The sequence below is a fragment of the Cyprinodon tularosa genome, unplaced genomic scaffold (assembly GCF_016077235.1).
Source record: "Cyprinodon tularosa strain WSP-4 unplaced genomic scaffold, ASM1607723v1 ctg531, whole genome shotgun sequence".
NCBI classification, from domain to species: domain Eukaryota; kingdom Metazoa; phylum Chordata; class Actinopteri; order Cyprinodontiformes; family Cyprinodontidae; genus Cyprinodon; species Cyprinodon tularosa.
This window is the reverse complement of record NW_024039265.1, coordinates 217,155-242,011: the sequence shown is the minus strand read 5'-3', so window position 1 is coordinate 242,011 and position 24,857 is coordinate 217,155. Positions and strand designations below refer to the sequence as shown.

The 24,857-nt window shown below is 40.4% G+C and overlaps 1 protein-coding gene across 1 annotated transcript in view; it reads left to right on the top strand.

The window, feature by feature from the left end:
- Positions 1-24,857, top strand: part of LOC119796023 (dynein heavy chain 9, axonemal-like) — a 236,756-nt gene that overhangs the window by 158,342 nt on the left and 53,557 nt on the right. The window contains exons 61-68 of the mRNA XM_038304321.1: positions 1,981-2,216; positions 2,300-2,422; positions 3,540-3,744; positions 15,275-15,439; positions 18,880-19,020; positions 19,904-20,074; positions 20,249-20,371; positions 24,276-24,469. Of these exons, the coding sequence (XP_038160249.1) occupies positions 1,981-2,216; positions 2,300-2,422; positions 3,540-3,744; positions 15,275-15,439; positions 18,880-19,020; positions 19,904-20,074; positions 20,249-20,371; positions 24,276-24,469 (1,358 nt within the window). The remainder of the gene's footprint in view (positions 1-1,980; positions 2,217-2,299; positions 2,423-3,539; positions 3,745-15,274; positions 15,440-18,879; positions 19,021-19,903; positions 20,075-20,248; positions 20,372-24,275; positions 24,470-24,857) is intronic.

The window sequence follows — 24,857 nt, the reverse complement described above, 5'->3', positions numbered from 1 at the left end:
CTTAGTTTCTGATTAGTTACTCTTTGATTCCTTTGTAACTACACATTATTTTCTGAGTAGTTACACTTTGTTTCTTTGGCAACTACCCATTAGTTTATAATTACTTACTCTTGTTGCCTTGGTTACAACCGTTTAGTTCCTGATAAATTAATCATGGCTTTTTCTCAATTCACGAGAACACGAGTACGTACTCGCCTTCTCATCAACTCGGGTCTTGGCAAGAACATAGGAAAGTCAGGAGTTGATGAGAACGGGAGCACACAGCATAGATATGAGTCAATTGGAACAGAAGCACCAGAAAGAGAATTTTTAACTTTCAATGGAGCACTCCATTGAAAGCTGCTGCTGCCGCAGTGCATGCTGGGACAGCTATTAATCTCAAGAACGAACAAGTCTGCTCTGAGGCATACTCGATAAAGAGGGCGGGGCGAGAACAATATCCGGGGATTTGGTGCGTTCCCGATCTTGCGTTCTCGGCAATTGGAACAGTGCTCAGGTTGAGGCTGATGACGTTTCACGAGTACACGAGCACATGAGATAACTCAAGAACGCATATTGAGAAAAAGCACATTTGTCTCTTTGGTAACTACCTAGTAGTTCCTGATTAGTCAATTTTTGTTTCCCTAGTAACCACACTTTAGGTTGTACTTAGTTACTCTGTGTTTCCCAGGTAACTAAGCAGTAATCCCATAATAAGTCTTGGCTGGGTTGGCCCCAGTAAGTACCAATTAACTACCCATTAGTTACTTATCAGTTCTCTAGGCGCTCTCTAGTACTTAACCAAATTTTGTGTTCCTTATTGTTAAGTGTAACCGCTTACAACGTACTGATATTGACTGTGTCAAAGACCAATCTAAATAAAAGTTTAAAAACGTAATTTTATCACTTTTAAAAACTGAATATGAAATGACTCAGTGCCTTAAAGGAATAGTACACCCAAAACATGATTAGCCTTCATTTTCTACTCACCCCCATGCTGAACAACACTCTGGAGTACTTTTTTGATATCTCAAATGCATCTGGAGATCTGGGAGGCTTCTTGCTGTCTGCTGACATTCAAATAATGGAGGTCCATGGTGCCCGAGGCAGAAAGGTCCATAAAAGTCCACAATAAACGTGTCAATATTCCTCCATACTGCTCGTCCAATGTATTCCAAGTGTCATGAGTGGGTAGCGTCCAGAATTTACTCGAAACTAAGTCATTTAGAATGTTTTTAGTGCATAAACAGTAGTGTATAGGATTTCCTGAAAGTGCGCACATGCGCGATCACGACGCTACGGAAGCCGGCAGACCAAACCAGCGCATTCAGCTCGGCAAAGAACTCATGCTCTTCCTCAACACTGAAGTCCTCAGACATTTTTCTTTCGTTGTTTCTCTCTTTGCACAGGTAAACGGCACATTTCTTCTTCTACGCTTGCATTATTGGCAGAGCACACGCTGAATGCGCACTTTCATCTGGTTTGGTCTGCCGGCTTCCGTAGCGTCGTGATCGCGCAGGTGTGCGCTTTCAGGAAATCCTATACACTACTGTTTATGCTCTAAAAACATTCTAAATGACTTCGTTTCGAGTAAATTCTGGATGCTACCCACTCAGGACACTTGGAATACATTGGACGAGCAGTATGGAGGAATATTGACACGTTTTTTGTGGACTTTTATGGACCTTTCTGTCTCGGGCACCATAGACCTCCATTATTTGAATGTCAGCAGACAGCAAGAAGCCTCCCAGATCTCCAGATGCATTTGAGATATCAAAAAAGTACTCCAGGGTGTTGTTCAGCATGGGGGTGAGTAGAAAATGAAGGCTAATCATGTTTTGGGTGTACTATTCCTTTAATCTGCAACTTATATACCCATTCTGAACTTACTTTTCTGGGGGAAAAAAGGAGTAAAAACTCTAAATCTTTGCCAAAGTTTATATTTAAAACTATTGCAAAATTCTATCTAGATTCAATAGCAGCAATTTATTTTGTTATTAGGTTCCCATCCCAGTGACTGCAGACCTGGACCCTTTGACCATGCTCACTGATGATGCTGGCATTGCTGCATGGCAGAATGAGGGCCTGCCAGCTGACAGGATGTCCACAGAAAATGCTACCATTCTAACTTCCTGCCAGCGTTGGCCACTCATAGTGGACCCACAGCTGCAGGGCATCAAGTGGATCAAAAACAAATATGGTGATGACCTGCGGGTGATACGCATAGAACAACGAGGGTACGGGAGTTTTGTTGGAAACAAGGTCATTGTAATATACTAGGTGATATATTTTCTGCAAATGTATATTGTTAATCTTTAAGGTATCTTGATTGTTTGGAGAGAGCGCTGGGAGCTGGTGATGTGGTTCTGATAGAAAACCTGGCGGAAACGGTGGATCCTGTTCTTGGGCCTTTGCTCAGCAGAGAAACCATCAAGAAGGGCAGGTGAGACTTAGAGACAGAAATTCTTAACTGTTCTGTCACTAATGTGTTTGATTAACTGTACAAAAATGTCAAACAGGGAGAACTGGTAAAATCTGCGAAAACAGATCCATAACAATGCAGAATTTCACTTTTTCACGGAGGCACATTCAGCGGAATGTTCTGAACTGTTGAGGCAAAGTGACACAAAATCTTGATTTAGCCAATCATGGTCACAAATGGAATGGTTGCGGATGCCACGAGAAACCACATTAACTTACACTTTTACACTCTTGCTGTGGATTCTGGAAAAAAAAAAAAAAAAAAACAGAACCAAAAAACAAATGCGATAGCGGCATGGCTGCCATGTTTCTTTCGTTTCTACTGTTGGCTCTGCACCTTTTGCTTTTGTCACAGCTGTATGTCCCGCCTTTAACCATCATACTGGAACAATTAAGCAAACAGGTGAAAATGAGTAAAAATGACTTCTTGTGTGTTTGTGAACACAAAAAAAAATTATTTTTGCTTTTTTGTCATTTTAAGGTGAACTTGGCACATTGTTTACTGCTAGAAACATTGATTAGTTTTTTATTTTATTTAGAGCTATTCCTTTATATTTGAAAGTGAAAGAATGCACTTTGTTTCGATTTGTCTATTTATACGTTCCCAGATCGATGGGCAGTAAAATCTGATTCTTTAAGGTTACTGCTGATCTGGTCTTTTTATGCATCCTTCTGTCCCATAGCATTGAGCTCAAGGTTTTATACAGTAGCCCAAAAAAGCCTTGTTTTGGTTTTGAAAACATGCATAGACATAGTCATACCTGCAGCTCAATTAATCTCTGATATAGCTGCACCTGGCTGAGCTCATTAGTACGCTAAAAAGGACGAGTATAAGTGATCGTATTAAAGATTATAGAAAAATAGTCTCGTTTGGAGATATGCATGATTTTTTAGTTGTCTTCTTTGCACTAATGTAGACAAAATATCTACACCCTAATCCTCACTGTGTATCAAATTATTCAGTGTCACATTTATTCTTGTAAATTAATATATGAAAACAGGACAACTTTACAGAAAAGAGAGCAACGTTATAAATGAAAGATGTTTTGCAAATGTTCTTTGGTGATGAAATATTCCAGGTATATAAAGATTGGAGACAAGGAATGCGAGTACCACCCCAGTTTCCGCCTCATCTTACACACCAAGCTGGCAAACCCTCATTACCAGCCGGAGCTGCAGGCACAGTGTACCCTGATCAATTTCACAGTGACCAGAGATGGTCTGGAGGACCAGCTGCTGGCAGCAGTGGTCAGCATGGAGAGACCTGACCTGGAACAGCTGAAGGTAAGAAGACACAGATGCAAACTACCTGAACATTTTCAAGAACAAGGATATCTTTTTAAGTCGTCATGGAGATGTGGATGTAAATCTGAGTAGACATGAAAGCAGAACATGACCCTCTCATCAGTTTTCCTCTGGGGATAAACAATGTTTTGCAACACACTACCAAAGATTTACTCCTCATGTCTCCTCTGAGGAAGTTTGATTAAAAGACACAGAGAGAGAAATGAGGGGCCTCTACGAAATGGGCAAAACACTCCTGCTTGTCATTATCCATCCTTAACGCGATATGTCAGCAAGAAAACAATGTCTGCCTCGAACATCACAGGGAGCTTTGAGTCCAGGTTCTTTCATTTAAAGACTATCAGACAGTAGCTTTGATTAAAATTTTTGGTGAATATCTGATAATTATGAGGTTAACTATAAAGTGCGTACACAAGTAAGTATTCATGCCTCATATTGTCTGTATAAAGGTTTTTGTGTGTATTTCCAAGACCTTTATATCAGTAGAAAGTCAACTGAAGATTAGAGCTTTTTTTGTGTAAGGAGTATTGCTTTTAAATTGGAAGCTTAATCAGATTCTTATTTTTATCTGCATTGGATTTAGGGTAAAAGACTTGTATATGATTTAGGTTTTAGGTCATCACCCATGTTCTATTATTGTCATGATTGGTTACAGAGTAAACCCAATATGCAGAACACACGGAGGCTGATGAAAAGTTTAACAAGGTTTATTGTTAACACAAGCACATGAATATTGCAAAGGTACTGGTTCGGGCCTGGGGGCAGGTTCACTGGAGTCTGCAGGGATGACAGTTCAGTTAGCATGTGGACTGATGAGTTATTAGTCTTTGAGTTTGCTGATGAATACCTTGAAGGAGTCCGGGTTTCTCTTTGAGAGAGGAAACTGTTGGGTCCAGAGACTGTTTGTTCAGCAGAGTCCAATAACTGCTTCAGCGTCTTACTTCTGACTTTGAGGGCAGACCTTGATTTGGGTTTCCAGCTCTTAGCCAAGAGCTGCAAGGGAATCCAGAGAAGAGTCTTCAGGTTTGGCTCACGAGGGCAGGCTAGGCAGGTTAAGCTCATCCAGAGCTTCACGAAGAGACAGGATTCCTGTGAGGCAAAAACAAGGAAGAGTTAGAATCTTATCTCAACTGGAGATAGCAAAGATTCTCAGGTTTACTAGGCTCAGGTTGCAAAGGACTGGTGACAACTGGTTTTATCTGGGAGACATGGAACGTGGGATGTATGTGGAGACTCGAAGGAAGGTGCAGGCGTACGGCAGAAGGGTTAATAATCTGGGCAATCTTGTATGGGCCAATGAATCTTGGAGACAACTTACGAGACATTCCCTTGAGGGGAATGTCCCGAGTGGAAAGCCATACCTCCTGCCCAATGACGTACTCTGGGCCAGGGCGTCTCTTGGAGTCCGCAAAGCGCTTGGTAGTCACAGAAGATCGGTTGAGAGAGGCGATGGTGTCCCCCCAGACTCGTTGACAGCGGCGGATGTGGTGATTGACAGATTGAACCGAAATCTCTCTCTCGTCTGCTGGAAAAAGAGGAGGTTGATATCCGAGACTAACCTGGAATGGTGATTGACCGGTGGAAGCAGACTTGAGGGAGTTGTGGGCATATTCGATCCATGTGAGGTATTGACTCCAGTCAGTGGGGTTGTTGGAGGCCAGACAGCGGAGAGTCGATTCGAGCTGTTGGTTCATTCTCTTTGTCTGACCGTTGGACTGTGGATGATAACCAGAAGTAAGTGATGACTTACAATTCAGAGCTGCGCAGAAGGCCTTCCAGACTTGGGAGATAAACTGTGGTCCGCGGTCAGAGAGAATTTCCTGGGGTATTCCATGGAGACGGAAAACTTGCTTCACTAGGAGCTGGGCAGTTTGAAAGGTGGTGGGAAGTTTCCTGAGGGGGATCAGATGACATGACTTCGAAAATCGGTCGACGATGGTAAAAATAGTTGACATACCTCTGGAGATAGGGAGACCAGTGACAAAATCGATGGCGATGTGAGACCAGGGACGAGTTGGAACAGGAAGAGGATGCAACAGGCCAGAGGGTGGTTGATGTGAGGTCTTGTTTCTGGCGCATATGGAGCAGGCCAAAACATACTCCTTCACATCCTTGTGCAACGTAGGCCACCAGAAACGTCTAGAAATCAAGGCGATTGTACGGCTCACCCCCGGGTGAGCGGAAAACTTGGCTGTGTGCATCCATTGAATCAGGCGGGATCTGACAGATGAAGGGACATAGGTTCTGTTAGGAGGACCGTTACCTGGGTCAGGTTCAGAAGCCAGGGCAGAGTTTATGAGATCGGAGATCTCCCAGGAAACCACTCCAACAGTACAGGAAGCCGGAAGAACGGGTTCAGGCATTTAGGATTGATCAACAGAGTATAGACGAGAGAGAGAATCGGGTTTGATGTTCTTGGATCCGGGTCTATAAGAAATAATGAGGTTGAACCGAGAGAAAAACAGAGACCACCTTAACTGACGAGGGTTAGCTTGTTTGGTGGATTGGATGTATGCAAGATTTTTGTGATCAGTCCACACTAAGACTGGATGTTCAGCTCCCTCGAGCCAGTGTCTCCACTCCTCCAATGCGAGTTTGATGGCCAGAAGTTCTCGGTCCCCAACGTCGTAGTTTTGTTCCGCCGGTGAGAGTCTACGGGAGAAAAATGCACAGGGGTGAATTCTTTGATCAGAGTCGAGTTGTTGGGATAACACGGCACCCACACCAGAGTCCGAGGCGTCCACCTCGAGGATAAATTGCTTGGCAGGATCAGGCTGGATTAACACAGGAGCTTTGGAAAACAAAGTCTTTAATTTATCAAAAGCACTTTGAGCTTCGGGGGTCCACAGGAAGGTCTTTTTGACTGATGTTAGGGTTGTGAGAGGTAGAGCTGTCTGACTATAATTCCTGATAAAACGATGGTAGAAGTTGGCAAAACCCAGGAATCTCTGCAGCTGTTTTCGGTTTTCAGATCTGCCAATCCAAAACTGCTTTTATCTTTTCTTCAGATGGCTTAACCTGCCCGCCCTCAAGCACAAACCCTAAAAAGGTGACTGAAGGTTGATGAAACTCGCATTTTTCAGCCTTTACAAAAAGTTTGTTCTCCAACAATCTTTGCAGGACCAGGCGGACATGTTTTTTATGCTCGGAAAGGTTCTTTGAATAGATTAAGATGTCGTCAATGTATACAAACACGAAGATATTCAAAAAGTCTCTGAGGACATCGTTGACGAGGGCTTGAAAACATGCGGGAGAGTTAGTGGGACCAAAAGGCATGACCAGATATTCAAACTGGCCCAAAGGGGTTTTAAAGGCTGTCTTCCATTCGTCACCTTCTCTAATCCTGAGAAGGTGATATGCATTTCTGAAGTCGAGCTTGGTGAAGACAGTAGCCCCTTGTACTGGTTCAAAGGCTGATGCTAGTAACGGAAGTGGGTATTTATTTTTAACAGTTATTTGGTTAAGACCTCTGTAGTCTATACAAGGTCTTAGAGAACCATCCTTTTTGCTCACAAAAAAGAAGAAGATGGACGGATTATTCAAGCAGCTAGGGACTCATTTATGTATTTTTCCATGGTTTCTCGTTCTGGTTTGGAAATGTTGTAAAGTCTACTGCTGGGCAGTGGAGCTCCTGGTAATAGCTCAATCGCACAGTCATATGGTCTGTGAGGTGGAAGAGACGTAGCACTGACCTTACTGAAGACAGGAGCCAGATCATGGTACTTGGAAGGGACAGAAGTAAGGTCAGGAGAGTCCATCTCCCCCCTACCTCTAGGGGACTGTACAGCGGGAGCTGCAGAACGAAGGCATGTTTCGTGACATGAGGTCGACCACGACTCAATGTGGCGTTCAGCCCAGTTTATATGGGGATTATGTCGTTCCAGCCACTCAAAACCAAGCACCAAGGGAGAACATGTAGAAGGAAGAACAAAAAATGTCAGAGTTTCACGATGATTACCAGAGATCAAAAGTTCAAGAGGTTGCGTTTGATGGGTAACCTGATGGAGTCTCTTCCCATCAATAGCAGAGACACTAAGTGGCTTGGTTAAAGGGACAGTTTCGATCTGTAACTGCAGAACCAGGTTAGAGTCTATCAGATTACGCTCACATCCAGAGTCGATAAAAGCTGACAATGTGAGATTCTGGTTGGAGAAAAATAGGGTGGCTGGAAGCATCAAATGAGGAGATTTTTCAGTCTTCAAATGGCCCGTCAGACTCCTCAGTTCCTCTGACGGGCCCCGGCTTTTGACTTAGCTGGGCATGAAGCAATGAAATGGCCAGTCTCACCACAGTAGATGCACAATTTGCCCCTGAAACGTCTTAGTCTTTCCTCAGGGGTTAGCCTTGTGTGTCCAACCTGCATAGGTTCGGCTTCCGTCTCAACTGAGTGAGAGACCTGGACAGGCATAGAGAGAGACTGGGTTTTAGGCCTCGGCTTGGAAACGGGTTCTGTGGATCCAGAAAAAACAGAAGCATTACTCAATGCAGGGGCTGACAAAGAAAAACTTTGAATCCTTTGTCTTGAACTGTTTCTAGCACGAAGTCTGTTGTCCAACCTAATAGTTAGGCGGATTAAATCCTCCAGACTAGCTGGTTCGTCGAGAGTTGCAAGTTCATCTTTGATGTTGTTATTCAAAGCCTTAAAATATGCACTTTTAAGAGCACATTCGTTCCATCCGGAAGCTGCGGTTTTGACCCGGAAGTTGATGGAAAAATCCGCTACTGAGGAACTTCCCTGTCTTAGATTCAGCAGAGCTCGAGAGTCAATTGTTTGATCAGAGTCCTGATTAAACACCTGGGAAAATTCAGAAACAAATTCAGAAAAAGTACATCTGAAGCTGTCCTTGGAGGCAAACCTTGCCTCCGCCCACTCTTAGGCTCGTCCGGTTAGTTGGGACAAAATAAAAGTTATCTTCTTCTTATCAGTTGGAAAACTGCCAGGAGAGTTCTCAAAAATAAGGCGGCATTGAAACAAAAAACCTTTACAGTCTTTCAGATTACCTGAGAACTTTTCAGGGAGACTGGGACGGAACTCAGGGGTTGACGTCACAGCCGGTGACCTTGGAGGCGGAAGTGGATCCGGAAACGGACGTGCTGTTGATGCAGCGTTAGCGCTACCCATGTAGCCTGCAAAAGTTTGAAGCATTTGGTTTTGGTAATCAACCATGGTATGTAACTCACGGAGGGTTTGAGTTTGCCCTTGGATCTGAGCGTCTTGCTCCTCTAGCCTCCGACGGAGGTGGCCTGCTGGGCTTAGTGTTTGGCCGCAGTGTTCTGTCATGATTGGTTACAGAGTAAACCCAATATGCAGAACACACACGGAGGCTGATGAATTATATTTAGCTTACCAGATGAGGGTACTAGGTTACCATGAAATAAATTAGAAAATGATTAGAAATAAATTAGAAAATGATATTTTTATCAACCAGAGTTAATGTTTCACAGATGACTTGTGAAACCTTAACATCAACAAAAACAATGTCAATCGTTATTTAGCACAATACTAAATTCTACAGAATACAGAATGGAAGCACATCAGAGTTTCCATGCTTTAAAGATATTAAAGGGATTGATATTCCACAAAATCTACCTTAAAGCAATAACGGATACTTTGTGACCCTACAGTTAGCTCAATTTGTGATGTTTTTGGGGGGTTCCTTTTCTCAGAAATGTGCCTATGAAACTTGAAAGGGTTGGAATGGTGACTGAATGGGTCATGTGGTTTTATGGCAATGTGAGTTCACTTTAAACACAAAGGCTAACTCTGTGTGGGCAGTTATTGTTATCTGATTCTGAATATTTATTAAGATTAGATTAGATTAGATTAGATTTAACTTTTTTGTCATTACACAGGTACAGGTACAATGCAGTTTAAGCCTAACCAGAACTGCAATAGCTGCAATTGCAGGATAAATAATGGTTCCGTAAGTACAGGACATGGGTTTCTACTGAATAAATATAGAGATGAATACCATTATAAACAGAATTTTACCAATAGCTTTGTCCTAAGAATATAACATATAGATCACTAGTGTTATAAACAAAATTTACAGCTGGATATGTACCGGATATAATATACAGGTGGATATTACTATAAATAGGGTTTTTACAGATATATACAAGCATAATATACAGATGATTGTCATTATAAAGGAGTTTGCAGGTGAATATGTACTATGAATATTGTACAGATGGCTATTACTATGGCTGAATAATTATAATTGGAATTCATAATTTAATATGTATGATTCTAACGTAAACGTTAACAATTTAATCTGTAATAGCAGTTGGTAATTACTTTTTATAAATAACCAAACCAAAATAAATGTTGCTATTATAATCAAGCTTTTAACTAAAAAAATGTTTCAAGCTCTAGCCTTTAAAGACAGCAGTTAGTTCCACAACTTGAACACAGAAATAAAACTACAGAAGAAACAACCAAAAAAAGGGGGCTAGGAAAAATGTAGATTCTGGATAGCAGAGGTTCTTCGACAATGAAACAATTAATTAATCCTTAGCCTAATTTTAGTACTGAATAATCATCACTCAAACCAGCAACAGATATGATATGTCGAGTAAGATACAACATTCAACAAAACAGACAGGACACTTAGCTGATCACACATTTGTGGTTCTTAAATGTAGGATTGAATCTAATCTCTTTTCTCTGATAGATTCCAAAAGACGAAGAGAGACGGTCTAATTTTAGGACAGTGCAGTATTGCGCGTGGCTTTTAGTGCTACCAATCCTGGAACTTATACTCTAGGTCTAGTGCCCCTAGTGGCTTAAAAAACATTGGCCATTTCTATATATGTATTCTTGTGCGTTCCTATGTGCTCATGAAACGCCATCAGCCTCAGCCCTACTGCTGTTTAAATTCACAAGAAACAATTATTATCTGGAGCGCTCATAGAGTTCAGATTATTAACTTATAAATTCCTTTTTCTCTTGTCGTTGTTATTTAGAAGTATGTTTTAAGATTATTTAAGTCGAGAACATTATACTTTTAAGCATTATTTAGTGTCCCGTTTACTGTTTTAGTGCAGAATTAAGAAATGGCAACTGTGTTCCTTTATGCTAGCGTACATGGCACGATGACAGATGGTTGAACAGAAGCTTTGTTACTGTATTAACACATAACCCCACTGACCAACTCTTTGACACTGAGAGTTTATTGCTAACCTCAATTTAACTTTGTTAAAATGAGGTTCATCAGGTTCTATCGCCTAATGGCTGAAGAGTTAACCTACAAACATAAGGCATCTTAGACCACGGCCTTAATCCTTTCAAAGGAGTTGTTAACCTTTAAATAGTACATATATGTTTTTATGCGTGTTTAGTTTGACAGACTTTACACTATGAAATGGGGCACATTTCTGGGCAACTTAAGAGAAAATAATGAGGCCCTCGTAGTTATGATATCAAAAGTATGTGCCACTGTGTGAATGTAACTGGTTTTAATTAATGGAAAACTCTCTTGATCAAAGCTCCAGTGCCTAACGATGCTTCTATGCCTTCTTATCTGCAATCTGCTCGTTTCATGTGAGTTGTTTGAAAACGGATTGCCCAATGGCGCTACTGTATCACAGCAATTAGTCAACACATTGACACACTTTTGCAGTTCCTCAAATGCGGGTCTTGTTAGTTAAACTGAGAATGGGAAGTCAGAGATTAGAATGGGAAGTTTTTTAATAGATTGGGCAGATTTACTCCAACTAAAGTCTACTTGTATTGTTTTATCTTGGTTTTCCATGAACCCTCTTATTCACCCCGTCTTTTAGACCCTTAAGATACAGGGTCATTATCAATAGTTAAATCATAATTTTTGAAGAAGGATAGAGATGACAAGAAGGAGGAACATATGGCATAAAGCCAGAGATATTTTTAGCCTTATGTCCTCTTAGCAAAATTCAGTGGAGTGAAATGTGATTTAATGATGCTTGTATAATTAGCATCTCTCTCCGATTAAATGAGACTGAAAAAAGAAAAAAAAAAAAAAACAATATCTGAACTTGCTTATCATTTTAATTAACACAGAAACTTTGAAGGGGTGTCAGGTTCTCTGTACACTCCCAGGCCTCCTCCTATCTGAACACAGCCTAGAGAATGGAGCTCTGAATGGCTTTTTGTTGTCGGTAAACAACCCAGACTGATAACGATCATCGCAATGATAGAGGAGGGCAAATTGCCTGTACCTGTTTATATTCTTCCAATAACTCTGTGCCATTATACCTTTAATGAGGTTAGCGTTGCTGCTCAGGCATAAGATGATTGCTAGGTGAAAGAGCTCCTCTTTAACTGAGCCAAAGAAGGTATTAGAAGCTTAAAATGTCAAAATGCCTTTTTTCTGGTGTCTGCACAGGGAGGGTTGTGGGTTGTGTTGTGTGTGTGCGACGTGAAGGGAGTCTACTACCTCTTTCCCAAAAGTTACCTCATCTTTATTCTTATAAGCAACTTGTGCATAACTGCATTGTGTATACAGCAGACTAGCTTTTCCACGAAGCGTCCGCATTAATGAGCGAAGTGTAATGCTCTGCTTCTTAAATTACCTTAACAGGGCCGCATCGTGGCACCAAGTAATCATTTGCCAAAAGAAATGATAGATGTAATATCTCATTTTAATACCAATTAGGGTGTTCTGCTGACTGGTTAATTGTTTGTTTTTCCCTAAGCTGGGGTAATTACAAGTACAATGTGCCAGAGGAAAGCTAATCGTTAAAAACTGACTCATTACTGCATCCAGTTGGGAATGTTTTAGTGCCTAAAGCTTTTCCCCTTAAGAGCAGTGAGTGCAAGCATGTAGAAGGTCACAGTTGACTCCGTCCACCACATAAAAAAATACCGTTTTCATTTTCTGTCTCCTGCAGAGACGCACTTTGCTTAAAAATCACCAATTACATCTTTTTGCAACCTTGTTATTAACAACAGATTTAGAGCACGTAATATTTACTACTGGTAGGCAAAGTAGGTGTTTTCTAAAGGGATTTGAATTTCCTGTCATCTAACCAAGGGAAAATATTGTTGGAAATTTAAATAAGCCCTTATAACTTGCTATCATTGCAGGGTAAATAAATACAATATTTCGTTATTTTTATTTTGTACTTTCCTCACTTACATAAAAATGAACATTCTGGCATTTATGTCTGTGGCAAGATACACATCAGAGGCACCAAGGCGGGGTTCAATCCCAAAGACTACTGGGTGAGAGTGCTGCATGCTGACCAGTCAGCCAAAGGGATATCTTTCTGGCTTAGTAGCCAGGGCGGGTGATCACTCAGAGACATAATGGGACATCACAACTTTGGAATAAAGCATCATTTAGTGTTTTATTGTGCACTTTCAGTGGACAAACATCAGAATTGCAAAGAGAGCCTAGAGAAGTCTTTGCCTATTGGGCATAAATTCGAGCAGATTTGCAATATGTTTGCACGAGATGTAGTGCTCGTTTACTGATCCATGTTGTGGTCATCTATCAGATATCTTAAAGGCATAGTGGAGGATTTTCATAAATTTTTTAAAAGACCTGCCCTCTACACAACCATGTACCTGCTCCACAGAGAGAACGCCTTTTAAACCCGTGCAAGATTATGCACCAGCCCATTCCTCCACGTGCACGCTCTGTTTAAAAGTTGCTGTTTGCATCACTCATACAAGCTTAATTTCCAAAAAAAGATTTGCAATTATTCCATTATGTCAGACTCACAACCGGTAAGTGAAAATGGGGACAAGCACGTTTGACGGCCTTATGTAAACATATCAGCAGAATGATTGACAATTAGGAGGACCACTTATTTTGATGATCCACCCGGAAAAAGGACATCCTCCACTATACCTCTCAGCTGATTTATATCTATAGAAAGCGGGAATGGAAAGAAAACACACTATTAAATACTCTGATAAAAGCAGCTATGGAGCCAAAATTATGCTGTTGTCTAGCTACAATGTGGTAAAAAAATTCATAACTTTTTTAATTTGCAGAGGTGAAAATTTTAGTTATCAAAATGGGGATGAGGACGTTGGACGGCATCACGTAAACATATCACCAGAATGAATGAAAATTAGGAGGACCACTTATTTTGATGATCCACCAGGACAAAGTATCCTCCAATATACCTTTAAGCTTAGTATGTGTGCATAAACTTTCCTCAATGCTCTCTGCTAACTTCAAGCTTCAGCTCCCTCCACAGATTTTCTTTATAGATAAGATCTGGACAACGATTATGGTATGGCCCCACTCTACTTATTTAACCCTTCTATGTTGCCTTAAAGTTATATTTTTAGGCTATTTTTAGGCATGTTACGGTAGCAGACCCACACATGATTAACATGATTTCTAGAGTTTTGATCCTCGTCATTGCATGTGACCCTTGACGCTAACAGTATATACCATACAGTAGCTACAACCCTTGACAAAACATACTCTCACAATCTCTCCCTACAGAGAAGCTGTTCTAACAGCACAACTCTAAGTTTGACATTTACATTCTCTCATTTTGATGTGAATTTTCCTATGATTTGTATGAATCTAGTTTTTTTAGTCAGCCATAAGCAGAGAACAGATCAACAACGAATCTGGGGGCTAAATTTCATTCATATTTACCAATAGACATTTAAAAACGCTTTAATCTCATACCCAAATATATATATATATATGTCTAACATCTGAACGGACATCCTTATTAAGTTTATTTTATTAAGTCTTGGGTCATTCAGAAGTAGATTTAACTGTCTTGTTAAGTGTAAAACTATATGAGCCATTTCATGAGAATCTAGCGTCTTAAAAGAGTCTCGCCCAACAGCCCCACTCCTCTGGATGCAAGTAAAACACCATAAAGGTTGTAACAGAAGGTTTTGTTCAGGGGAAACTTCAGCAAAGTCATTATCAAGCAGAAACAAGAAACTGCTGCAGACTGAAATGAAGGACAAAGGAGGATGAAACAATGGAAAACCGTGCCCTCTCCACTTTGTTCTCACAACGCCACTCAAATTCCATTCTTTGAACAAAAGTATTAGTTTCTGCCCTGACACTGTTGTTTTTTGGCTAGAACAAAGTGAAAAGACTGGCAGAGTTGAAGCTTTTTTAAACAGGGGGTACGTTAATCCATATGATGGGAAATTCCACCTCCTGCCTGTTGCCTGTAGTGGTTCATAATTAAAAACATAGTGTTTCACAAGAGATTATCCATTATCGACCTGGATGGGTGTGAGACTGTGTGGGTTGCTCCCTATCAAAGCTTTCTGCCCTCCTCCCGGAATCAATGGAAACCCCTAATCGAGGTCAGCTGAAAGAAGGTAGAGGTTGGTAACCAGACGGAAGTTGCATAATCTATGTCCGAGCCCTGTGTCCTTACAGCACTGCAGAGCGCATCGATCAGTTCTGGCATTGAAGTGCCTTTCAGTATAATTCTCCTTGTATTGACTCAATCTCTGTGCAATTCTTATAACATCCCATTAGAATTATAACATTCTGTTTTTTATACTATGTATTTCTTTTATTTTTCCTTTTAGTCTGACTTGACGAAGGAACAGAATGGTTTTAAGATCACCTTGAAGACCCTGGAGGACAACTTGCTGTCCCGTTTGTCCTCAGCTTCAGGAAACTTTCTTGGAGACACGGAGCTTGTGGAAAATCTAGAGACAACCAAACGTACTGCAGCGGAGATAGAACAGAAGGTATGATGTATACAGAATTTCAATAAACTGTCTCATATTGCAAATAAAAGCAGAAATATTTTTTATAAAAGCTTAACAACCAGCCTATTTTTACACTGCCATGCTATTATTTTACTTTCAATTGAATGTTTTTTTTTTATCTGTTGTTTTATGCATCATAGACTAGTATGAAATAAACAAGTGTAATTTGTTGCAGAACATTATACAGTTTGGTACAGACCTTAAATTTGGGGAGGGGCTTCAAAACCAAGCAGCTAATTTATCCAGTTTAGTTCCAAAACTTAATTAGGCTGAACATAATTTTTTTTTAAACGAAGCACAAAACAAACTGGTAACTATATTAAAACTCTTGCTCCAGTATGGGGATGTACACAGGAGCCAAGCATCTGACCAATGCTCAGGCATCAGTGAATGGAAGACCTGCCTTTTATTCCCATATTACTCAATTCTTGATAAAGAGAGATGTATTAAAGCTCATTATCTTTCTCTCAAATTAGCTGCCAAATCATTCCATAAACCTGAGCGGTTTGATGGAGATGAAACTGAAATCTCTTGTACAGGCTGACTTCACTAATAGTCCTGTTTGTTTAATGTGTTTTCCTTATCACTTCTCATTCAGAGCTGTTTTCCTTCACAATTAACTTTTTTAAAACCGTAACATACTATTGGTTGTTGTTGTTTTGCTTCTTATAAAGGAACAAAAGAAATCAAACAAGGCATTAAAAGAAATAGCAGTCTCTATACAAAAAAACATTATTAGGGAAGACAAGACAAGATGAGCAACATCCTGCATACTGAGCATGAGATTTCGTGATTCCCCATTCCTGATCTCCCCATCTCTCCCCACCTCCCGCTTTGATCCCTGAGGTTCTGAGTTCGAGCCCCACTCCCACTCAGGTTCTCTGAGCAAGACACTTAACCCCACACTGCTCTCCAGGTGCCCCACAATGCCCCCCCCCCCCCCCCCCCCCCCCATCTTAAAACAGTGCTACTATGCAGTTTTCACACTACGACTTTAGAAACAGCCAAGCTAATGTAATTGTTGTGAAATCCAGTGCATATTCTCTAAGAAATTATCTTGCTTTCTATTCAAGTTTGCAAGTTCTTTCAAAAAGGGACATTTCAAGAGCAAAACTCATGTGAAGTGCTGTAAGCATACGTATGTTCTAGTGGTGCATTTTTCACTATAGTACCACTTCAAAATTCTGATCAATCACAATAGTTTTAGGGCACCACGAAAGAAGAAAAATGTCAAGAGCAAGCATTTAGGACTCTTAGAAGGGAGTTATTTTACCCACGAGAGAGAGAACACATTTAGCTCTTCTTACAGAGTGTATATAGGCCTTGGAGGTAAAAAGTTGGTGGAGATGGGGGCTGTGCTCACTTATAAACTTTCTCTGGCACCTTAAAAATTATGTAAATATGATGAATAACATAAAGGTAATAAGTTAATGCAATGAGCCGATGCGGTATCAACCTGATCTCAAGAAAAAGTATTCTTAAAAGACTTGTTGGCTCTATTTAGAAACTAAAAGTACCTTGAATTAAATGGGGGGTAGGACAAGGCCAAAACTTCTAAAACTTCAAGGGAAAACCTACAGGAACATTATTCACCTCTGATATCCAAAGGTCTAATCTCCTCCTGCCATAAATACAGAAAACTGATGAGTCACAGCTGAGCCAGAGGATTATTTCAGCCAGCAGGCTGAGACAATGTAAATTCACATACAGTAGGAACACAGATGTTCTTCAGCAGCACAAAATAAAACCCGACCTTAATAAAAGTCTCTTTGGGCCGGTAATAGCTGCTAACATTGTTTTCTAACCCACTGATATAAATATGTTCCATCGTAACTCTTTTAAATTCCCAAAACAAACCAGATAAAAGATAAAAGTAGCTTGCTAAGTTCCACCACTTCAAGGATGTTTTCTCTTCCTATCAAGCTGGCATACAGTAGATATCTCCTGTGGAATATTGCAGGTTCAATTAGCAATAAGGAATGCAATTTAATTCAAAAATTGCAAGTTAAATATTACAAAGATTGTCCATTTTTAATTTCCCTATTATTTTTTGTAAACAAAGTGAGCTTGTCACAGGTTTTTGATTTACCGTATGCCCAATATTGAAGCGTGTTCTGCGCTGTTTTTCCATTGCATAACGCAAGAGGGACAATCACGAGCTAGCTGTGAGTCTAGATACGGCCGAGGCGGTGAGGAAGTGGGGGCAAGTTTGTGGGACAACCGAGGGATGTGAGGGCGAAAAAGAGCGGGGATCCAGGTGGAAAAAAGGTCCCAGCGTCCTCGCTCACCTCGCTCTTTTAGTTGGTCCATCTTCACGAGTCGTTTTCCACAATGACGGTCATACAAACAAAACAAGCTGGTAAGGTACTAAACAGGAAATACAGATAGTATAGAGCGAATATAAATTTGACTAATGAGAGGCCTCCTGTCTGCGGTCACCTACAATTTTGGAGAGGTGCAGAAGGGGGGGGGCACATTTGTGTTTACTGCGACACCCGCAGATGACCTGGTTTCTGAGTATAAACCATCTTTTTATTTTAAACAAACCTTGCTTTGGTAGGCTCAGTGACAACAATGAGCAACAAACATTTCCTCTTTAAAATCAAATTTAAGGATTCCAATAAGGCTTACAGATTTAGCTGACATTACTTGATTTTATTTAAAAGGATAGTCTTGGTGAGAAAACCCTTTTTCCAGAGAGTCCCGGTTCCCTTTAACATTTCAGTGAAATTTCCCATTTTCCCTCTAACTGGCAAACACTGACTTCATGCTAGCATCAGGCCAGAATGTTAACACCGTGGGTTCATTATCCCACAGACAAATGGACTCTTTTCCAGGTCATCAGGTCAAGGAGCCATCTAACTAAAATATCTATAATGTTGTAATGTTGTTTTAGTTCTACAGGGCTAATAAACTTTAGTGCTTTAGGCACCTTTTAATCACATAATAGGGTATTAGGTATAGTTACAATTCTACTTGCAGTTATATTTATTGCTCTATCCCTCCCCCAAAAAAGATTCAATAGAGTAAATTTTTATTCTCCAGATTCATGCTTAGTATTCCCATATTTTCTCTAACAGTAAGCCCTCCCGAATTTCTCCGCTCTTGGTCAGAAGATCAGATCCTCTCTGTCTTCTCTAGACGTTGCTAACATATTTTCAGAGCACTTGCGACAAACGACTTGTGATGCTGTGAGAGTGCACGTATGAGAGGATGAGCACTGCCTATGCAGATGTTCAATTCTAAACATAATTGCACATTCAGTAGCTGTTCAAAAATGAAAACACATGTTCCAATGAGAGCCGTTTCCATGGATCTGCTCTTCACTACAGGTTGAATTGTGGTATTCAGGTAGCCCCTGCATCTATGCCTAATTTTCAGACTGCCTTTCTGTTTAAACTGTTATATCTTTACTGCAGGTGAAAGAGGCGAAGGTGACAGAGGCCAATATCAACGAGGCTCGGGAGCACTACCGACCAGCAGCAGCGCGAGCTTCCTTAATGTACTTCATAATGAACGATCTTAATAAAATCCACCCCATGTACCAGTTCTCCCTCAAGGTAGTATCTCAGTTGACCCACTATGTTTCATACCCACCTCAAGGGCTCCCACTGAGGCCCGTCTTTTAACTCCCTGCGTCTCTTCTTTCCTCCTCTTCCTTCCATTTGCTCATCATGTTTTATGCTCTTTGCCCTGCTTTTATTGTGTTTGTGGCTCCCTAATGTGGTTATGCAGAGCATAATGTCTCTCATATTGTCAGCTAGCGAAGCTGAGAGAAGGGAGCCTGAGATATGGTTTGCAATCACTCTAGACTCTTCAGGTAGCTGCCTCCACACAACTTATTTCCCCGCATAATCAAATGAAAACCCATTCACGGTTTTTATACCTTTGACCTTGCTTGAAATAATGCCCGTCATAAAGTAAGTAAACTGAAAAACGCACCTTTACTGCAGTTCATGATGAGACCAGTTATCTGAAAGGATACTGGAATGATGATATTTAATTTTTTCTGTGATGATATGAGGTGTGATAGATTCCTTCTCTCCACTTTCCTCTGCCTCTCATCTGTACCTCCACCACTCTCTGACCTAATGCATTTCGGTTGATTACTTGTATTTGGTTCAAGTGCCTGCTTCCAACTGGCTAAATATGACATCAGCAAGTGCAGCACCTGTAGTCTAATATATGAGCCATTGATTATTATAGCTAAACATTTCTTTGTGCCACTTAAATAATTCTCATTTGCATTGTTTTATATTCTCAACAAAGTGATTCATCTCTCATATGAAAAAGTTCATGTCATCCTTAATTAAAATCAGGTTGACAGTGCATTTTGTGCTAAAAGCCCTCTTAAAGAGCTGTCTCTTTGTGTTATTCTTGTATATTGACATGCCTCATTAGCCCATCTGACTGTTTGTTTTTCCTGCTCCCGTTCATCTCCAGGCGTTCGGTGTGGTCTTCCAGAAAGCAGTTCTGAAGGCCGAGTCAGATGAGACCCTGAAGCAGCGGGTGTCCAACCTAATTGACAGCATCACCTTCTCAGTCTTCCAGTACACGACTAGAGGCCTGTTTGAGTGTGACAAGCTGACGTACATGGCTCAGCTCGTCTTCCAGGTAGGAAGGGGAACTGCTTTCATCTTCTGCATGGTTTGTTTCAGGAACATGCGTGCCATTGAATCAGATGCTCTTGGGGCTATGAGCCCTTTCTGGATCTAATCAAGTGGAAAGAAAAGCAGTTGTGTGGGGAATACAACATTGCCCTCTTTTTTGTTGTTGTTGTGTCCCCAGATACTCCTGATGAATAATGAAATAAACCCTGCAGAGCTGGACTTCCTCTTGAGATATCCTGTCCAACCAGGTGTGACCTCACCAGTGGATTTCCTATCCAACCACTCATGGGGAGGGATTAAGGTACAAAACAGAAAAAAATAGCTTCCCCATTACTGGTGTTAATGGGAGATACCATAACTTTAGTGAATTTAAGGGTGTGCTATGCTAGAATTTGAATGCATATGTATATATGTATATATATATATATATATATATATATATATATATATATATATATATATATATATATATATATATATATATATATATATATATATATATATATATACATATATGTATATATTTGTACTACACTAGATAAAACAATTAGATATAGAGCTCATGGATGAATATTCTCTAAATAGTAAATTGTTGCAGAACAATCGTTCACAACAGCAATATTAGCAGGTCCTTCCTGGGATGGGGTTGGCACATCAACTCGTAAAATTTTTTCCCCTTTTTTTGGACAATAAAGCTCTAAGTCATGGATTTCTGATGCTTGTTTAACCTCAAAATCATGCCAGTGAAGCCCAGTTTGGTTGAACTCTTATTGACATATACTGTGTCATCTCTTCTAACTCATTCTCCACCTACGAAGTGCAAAGCCGTGTACTTTTTAGGATCTAGATTTTAGCCAATAGTGAATCTTTAATCTGCAAACAAAAAAAAAACAAAAAAAAAAACTTTGTTATTACATTCTTCCTTTATATCGGACTTACCTGGTTAGTGTTAAACTGCATTAAGACATGCACATACACAGAGGGCTATTAGGTGCTAAAAGACTGCAGTAGGTGCTCCCAAACTTGAAACTCAATCATATTGTCATTGATTTTTTTTAAGGCAGCTGTTGGGCTAATCATAAATATCACCTGGTTGTCCAAATGAGAATTAACTGTCTCTAAATATGATAAGCTGATAATAATATTAATAATCTGGATGGTTTCTGTAGTCTTTATCTTTAAGTGACATTTTGTACATTTTTACCAAAATGTTGCTTTAAAATAGCATCTTTATTTGACCGTTTACAACTAAAACATCATTTGATGAGCGGAACAACACCTCTGCAGTTTAGTGCTGATGCATCTATAGGCCTATAGCCTATTGTCCCTGAATGTACTGCAGGCCGGAGTTTCCCGAGCTCTCCATGTTATATGGGTCTTACCTTACAGACAATCAAAGCGTTAGATTCAATATGGATTTTGTGGGTCTTCAGAAGCGCCCGGCATCCATCTTAACACAGACGCCAATGGATTTTCATGCAAGGTGAAATAATTGGAAAAAGAAAAACTTTGTTAAATATGAGCGTGAGCTACGAGAAAAAGCAGCAGAGTGCTGTAGTTCTGTGTTTAGACTGGTTTACATCTTATCTATCGGATCGATTTCAGTTCAATCACTTTAATGACAAATCTTCCTCATGCTCAAAGGTTACCTGTGGAGTTCACCGTTTCTTTTGTTCCTGCATCAAGATATTTACACAACTGTTAAGTAGCTTACACGAAGAAGCAAATTTTGCTTATTTTGGCGCATAAAATGTGTTTATTATATGCAAAGTTTTATGTTACACATTTATTCATAAATCTTTTTAAGCAGACTAAATGGGAGATGAAAGGTGTTATTTAGTCTGGCCCTGATGAATGAAACATCGTAAGATTGTTGATGAGAACAACCCGTTATTTTTCAAACCGCTGTATGCGCCTATTGGCCAACGCTCTGACCATTGAGCACAACTGACTGTGACGTACTGTAGTAAGCGTGACAGGAAACTGGTGGGGGAGTGTAAACAAACAGCTCTTTCTCAATAATGAATCAGCGTAGAGCCTCTTCCTGCTCATGTTTCAACACAAAAACCTAAGTCTAATCCTTCCAAAACTGATTCCAAATCTGAGTCAAAAATCGCCATCAGAGCCGGCGGTCCTTCACACACGACTATGCCGAGAGAGGGCCGCTGTAGACGAGCTGCACAGGTTGCCACGGTCCTCTCAACTTCGGAATTTTTTTTTTTTTTTATTACGCATTAAATTGGTAAATGGAACATATAGTGATGCTTTAAAGTGTAATATTCTTGCCTCAAATTATCTTAAAACATACTTTTATTGAACAACAGCAACAGAAAGAGAACTTTTAACTTTCAATTGAGCGCTCCATTGAAAGCTGTGGCTGCCGCAGTGCATGCTACTGTGTCGTGCAGCTTTTTCGTCATGCCCTCAAAACCCCTCCCGCTTTGCATCCAGACATTTAGAACACATCTCTGCTTTGTGATTGACTCGCCAGTTCTAGGGCCTGGGGCATTGATCGAGGCTAGACCAACTCGCAGGCAAAAATGATTTGGCCGCTGGATTACTAGGCTATATTTACTGGGATATGCAACATGCAATGAAATATGTCCAAATTTATCAGAAAGTTTGCAAGAAAATAAATATGTTGTGCTATAATTAAATTCAACATATCTTTATTGTCTTTTGTAATTCAGCAAGACTCAGAAATTGCTGTGCCAGCCAACAAAGAGATAGCCAAATTCATCCTTTGATAAACGAAAAGCAAACTCTGCCCTGTCAGACTGGTGTACTTAGAAAAAAAACGTTAACATTTCTTTATGTTTCGAGTTATCATTGCTCAAAGTATATTTGAAGCATTTTGGTGAAAGAAAAGCAAAAAGAATACTGTAAGGGTTCAAACAATTTTTCAAAGCACAGTGTTGAAAGTTTCCCTCAGCATCTTTTTACCTCGAGTTGACTCACAGTTTATGGAATTGCTTCATATGATGTAATCTTCATGATCTTTCAGCAACAGCCTTCTGTAAGCAGACAGCCCTTAAAGATGACTGCAGATCTGCGGTTTACATCTTAGTTTCACCCAGATCCCTCCACTGATAGCATGTGGTTCTGCATGGAGTCATCCATCTAGAGAAGCGGAATCATCATAAAATGGAAATAAAGCAGTCACTGTTTCTCCTGATGAAAAAAAAAATTGCTCTTCCTACACATGGTTTCCTTCGCTCGTCAAATCAGTTTAGCAGCAAACTGAACCCAAACAGCAGGACGTCTGTCTGTTCATTTCTTCTGTTCATAAATGTTTCAGGCTGTTCCGCCTACAATATTAACTTAACCTAAACCCCTCTGCAGGCTCAGAGGCAGCCCTTACTGCACTCATCGCACTGCAGATGTTTAAGGCCCCCGCTAATCAAATTCTGTCACTTGATTTTCTTATCGCAGCGGGAAACATAATCAGTAGGAAAGCTTTAAAGGATGATAAGATCCCCTGATTGCTCAGCTCTCTTGACGATATTAGCCGAGGAGGAATCCCTTGGGACTAAGTGAATTCTTTCTGAACAGGACTAAGAGGTTGCCACCCATCTGGGATAATTAAACAAGCTACATCAGAGTGAAAGCCACTTTGTCTCATCTCCTTCTCACCTCACCAACTCTTTGGGATGTGGATATTTTATTTTTTTACTTCTCAACACCCTGTCTTATTTGTGTAGTGTGTGTCTGTGTGTGTGGTGGGGGGTACTTTCAGTTGCCTCTTGGTAGTTTATGCAGTGTGAAACATGGTGTACACACTTCCTTTGTGGCTGTTTGTGTGTTTTTGTACTTGTCAAAGAGTGACTACCTGCTCAAGGCAGTGCTGTGACACTGCTGTTTTCCACAGATGAGATAAGATGTCTGTCAGCTAGGGGCTCACAATGGAGCCCCCCACTGTTTCTGCTGTGGGTGCATATTTAGACTTTTCTTACCCCCATGCTGCTACAAAAGCGACAGTGTTTACTCAGCATATTCCTTTGAATAAATGTTATTTAAATAAGCAGAAGGGAAAGATAAGACGTCATTTTTTTCTCCTTTCAATTTTTTTTTTCAAACAAAGTTATTTCTTTTGCTGAGAAATCTCCCTGAAATGGTCAAAACTTTCATGTGGGAGATCAGAACTTTTAGAACTTTAAGCCTTTCCTGCAGTGATTTTTTCCCCCTCTCTCTCTTAAATCCAACAGTCCCTGTGCACCATGGATGAATTCAAACATCTGGACAGAGACATTCAGGGTTCAGCGAGACGCTGGAAAAAGTATGTCGAGTCTGAGTGCCCTGAAAAAGAGAAACTCCCACAGGAGTGGAAAAGCAAGACTCCTCTTCAAAAGCTTTGCATGATGAGGACCCTGAGACCTGACCGCATGACATACGCCGTCAGGTGAGCAGTGGGATTAGTGTTTTGACCTTTGATGTTTGAAGGATGCTCTATGACCTATTGTTAAAAGGGAACAGGTTAAAGACATATCATTTGCTCATGGTATGAGTTGCATGTTTCTTCTTGTCCTCTGTTTTTGCTGAAATTAGAGGTTCAAGCTGCATTTCTACTCTAAAGCATATGCCGGAGCACCGGTGTGTTGTCCCATATGTAGATCAATCTACCTGACATGGTCAGTCAGTTTTTATTGAAATACCATAATATCCATACTGTACTACAAGCAGTGATGGGACTAACGGCGTTGAAAGTAACGGCGTTAGTAACGCCGTTACCTTGTTTTAGTAACGAGTAATCTAACTAATTACTTTGACTGTAACTATAACGCAGTTAC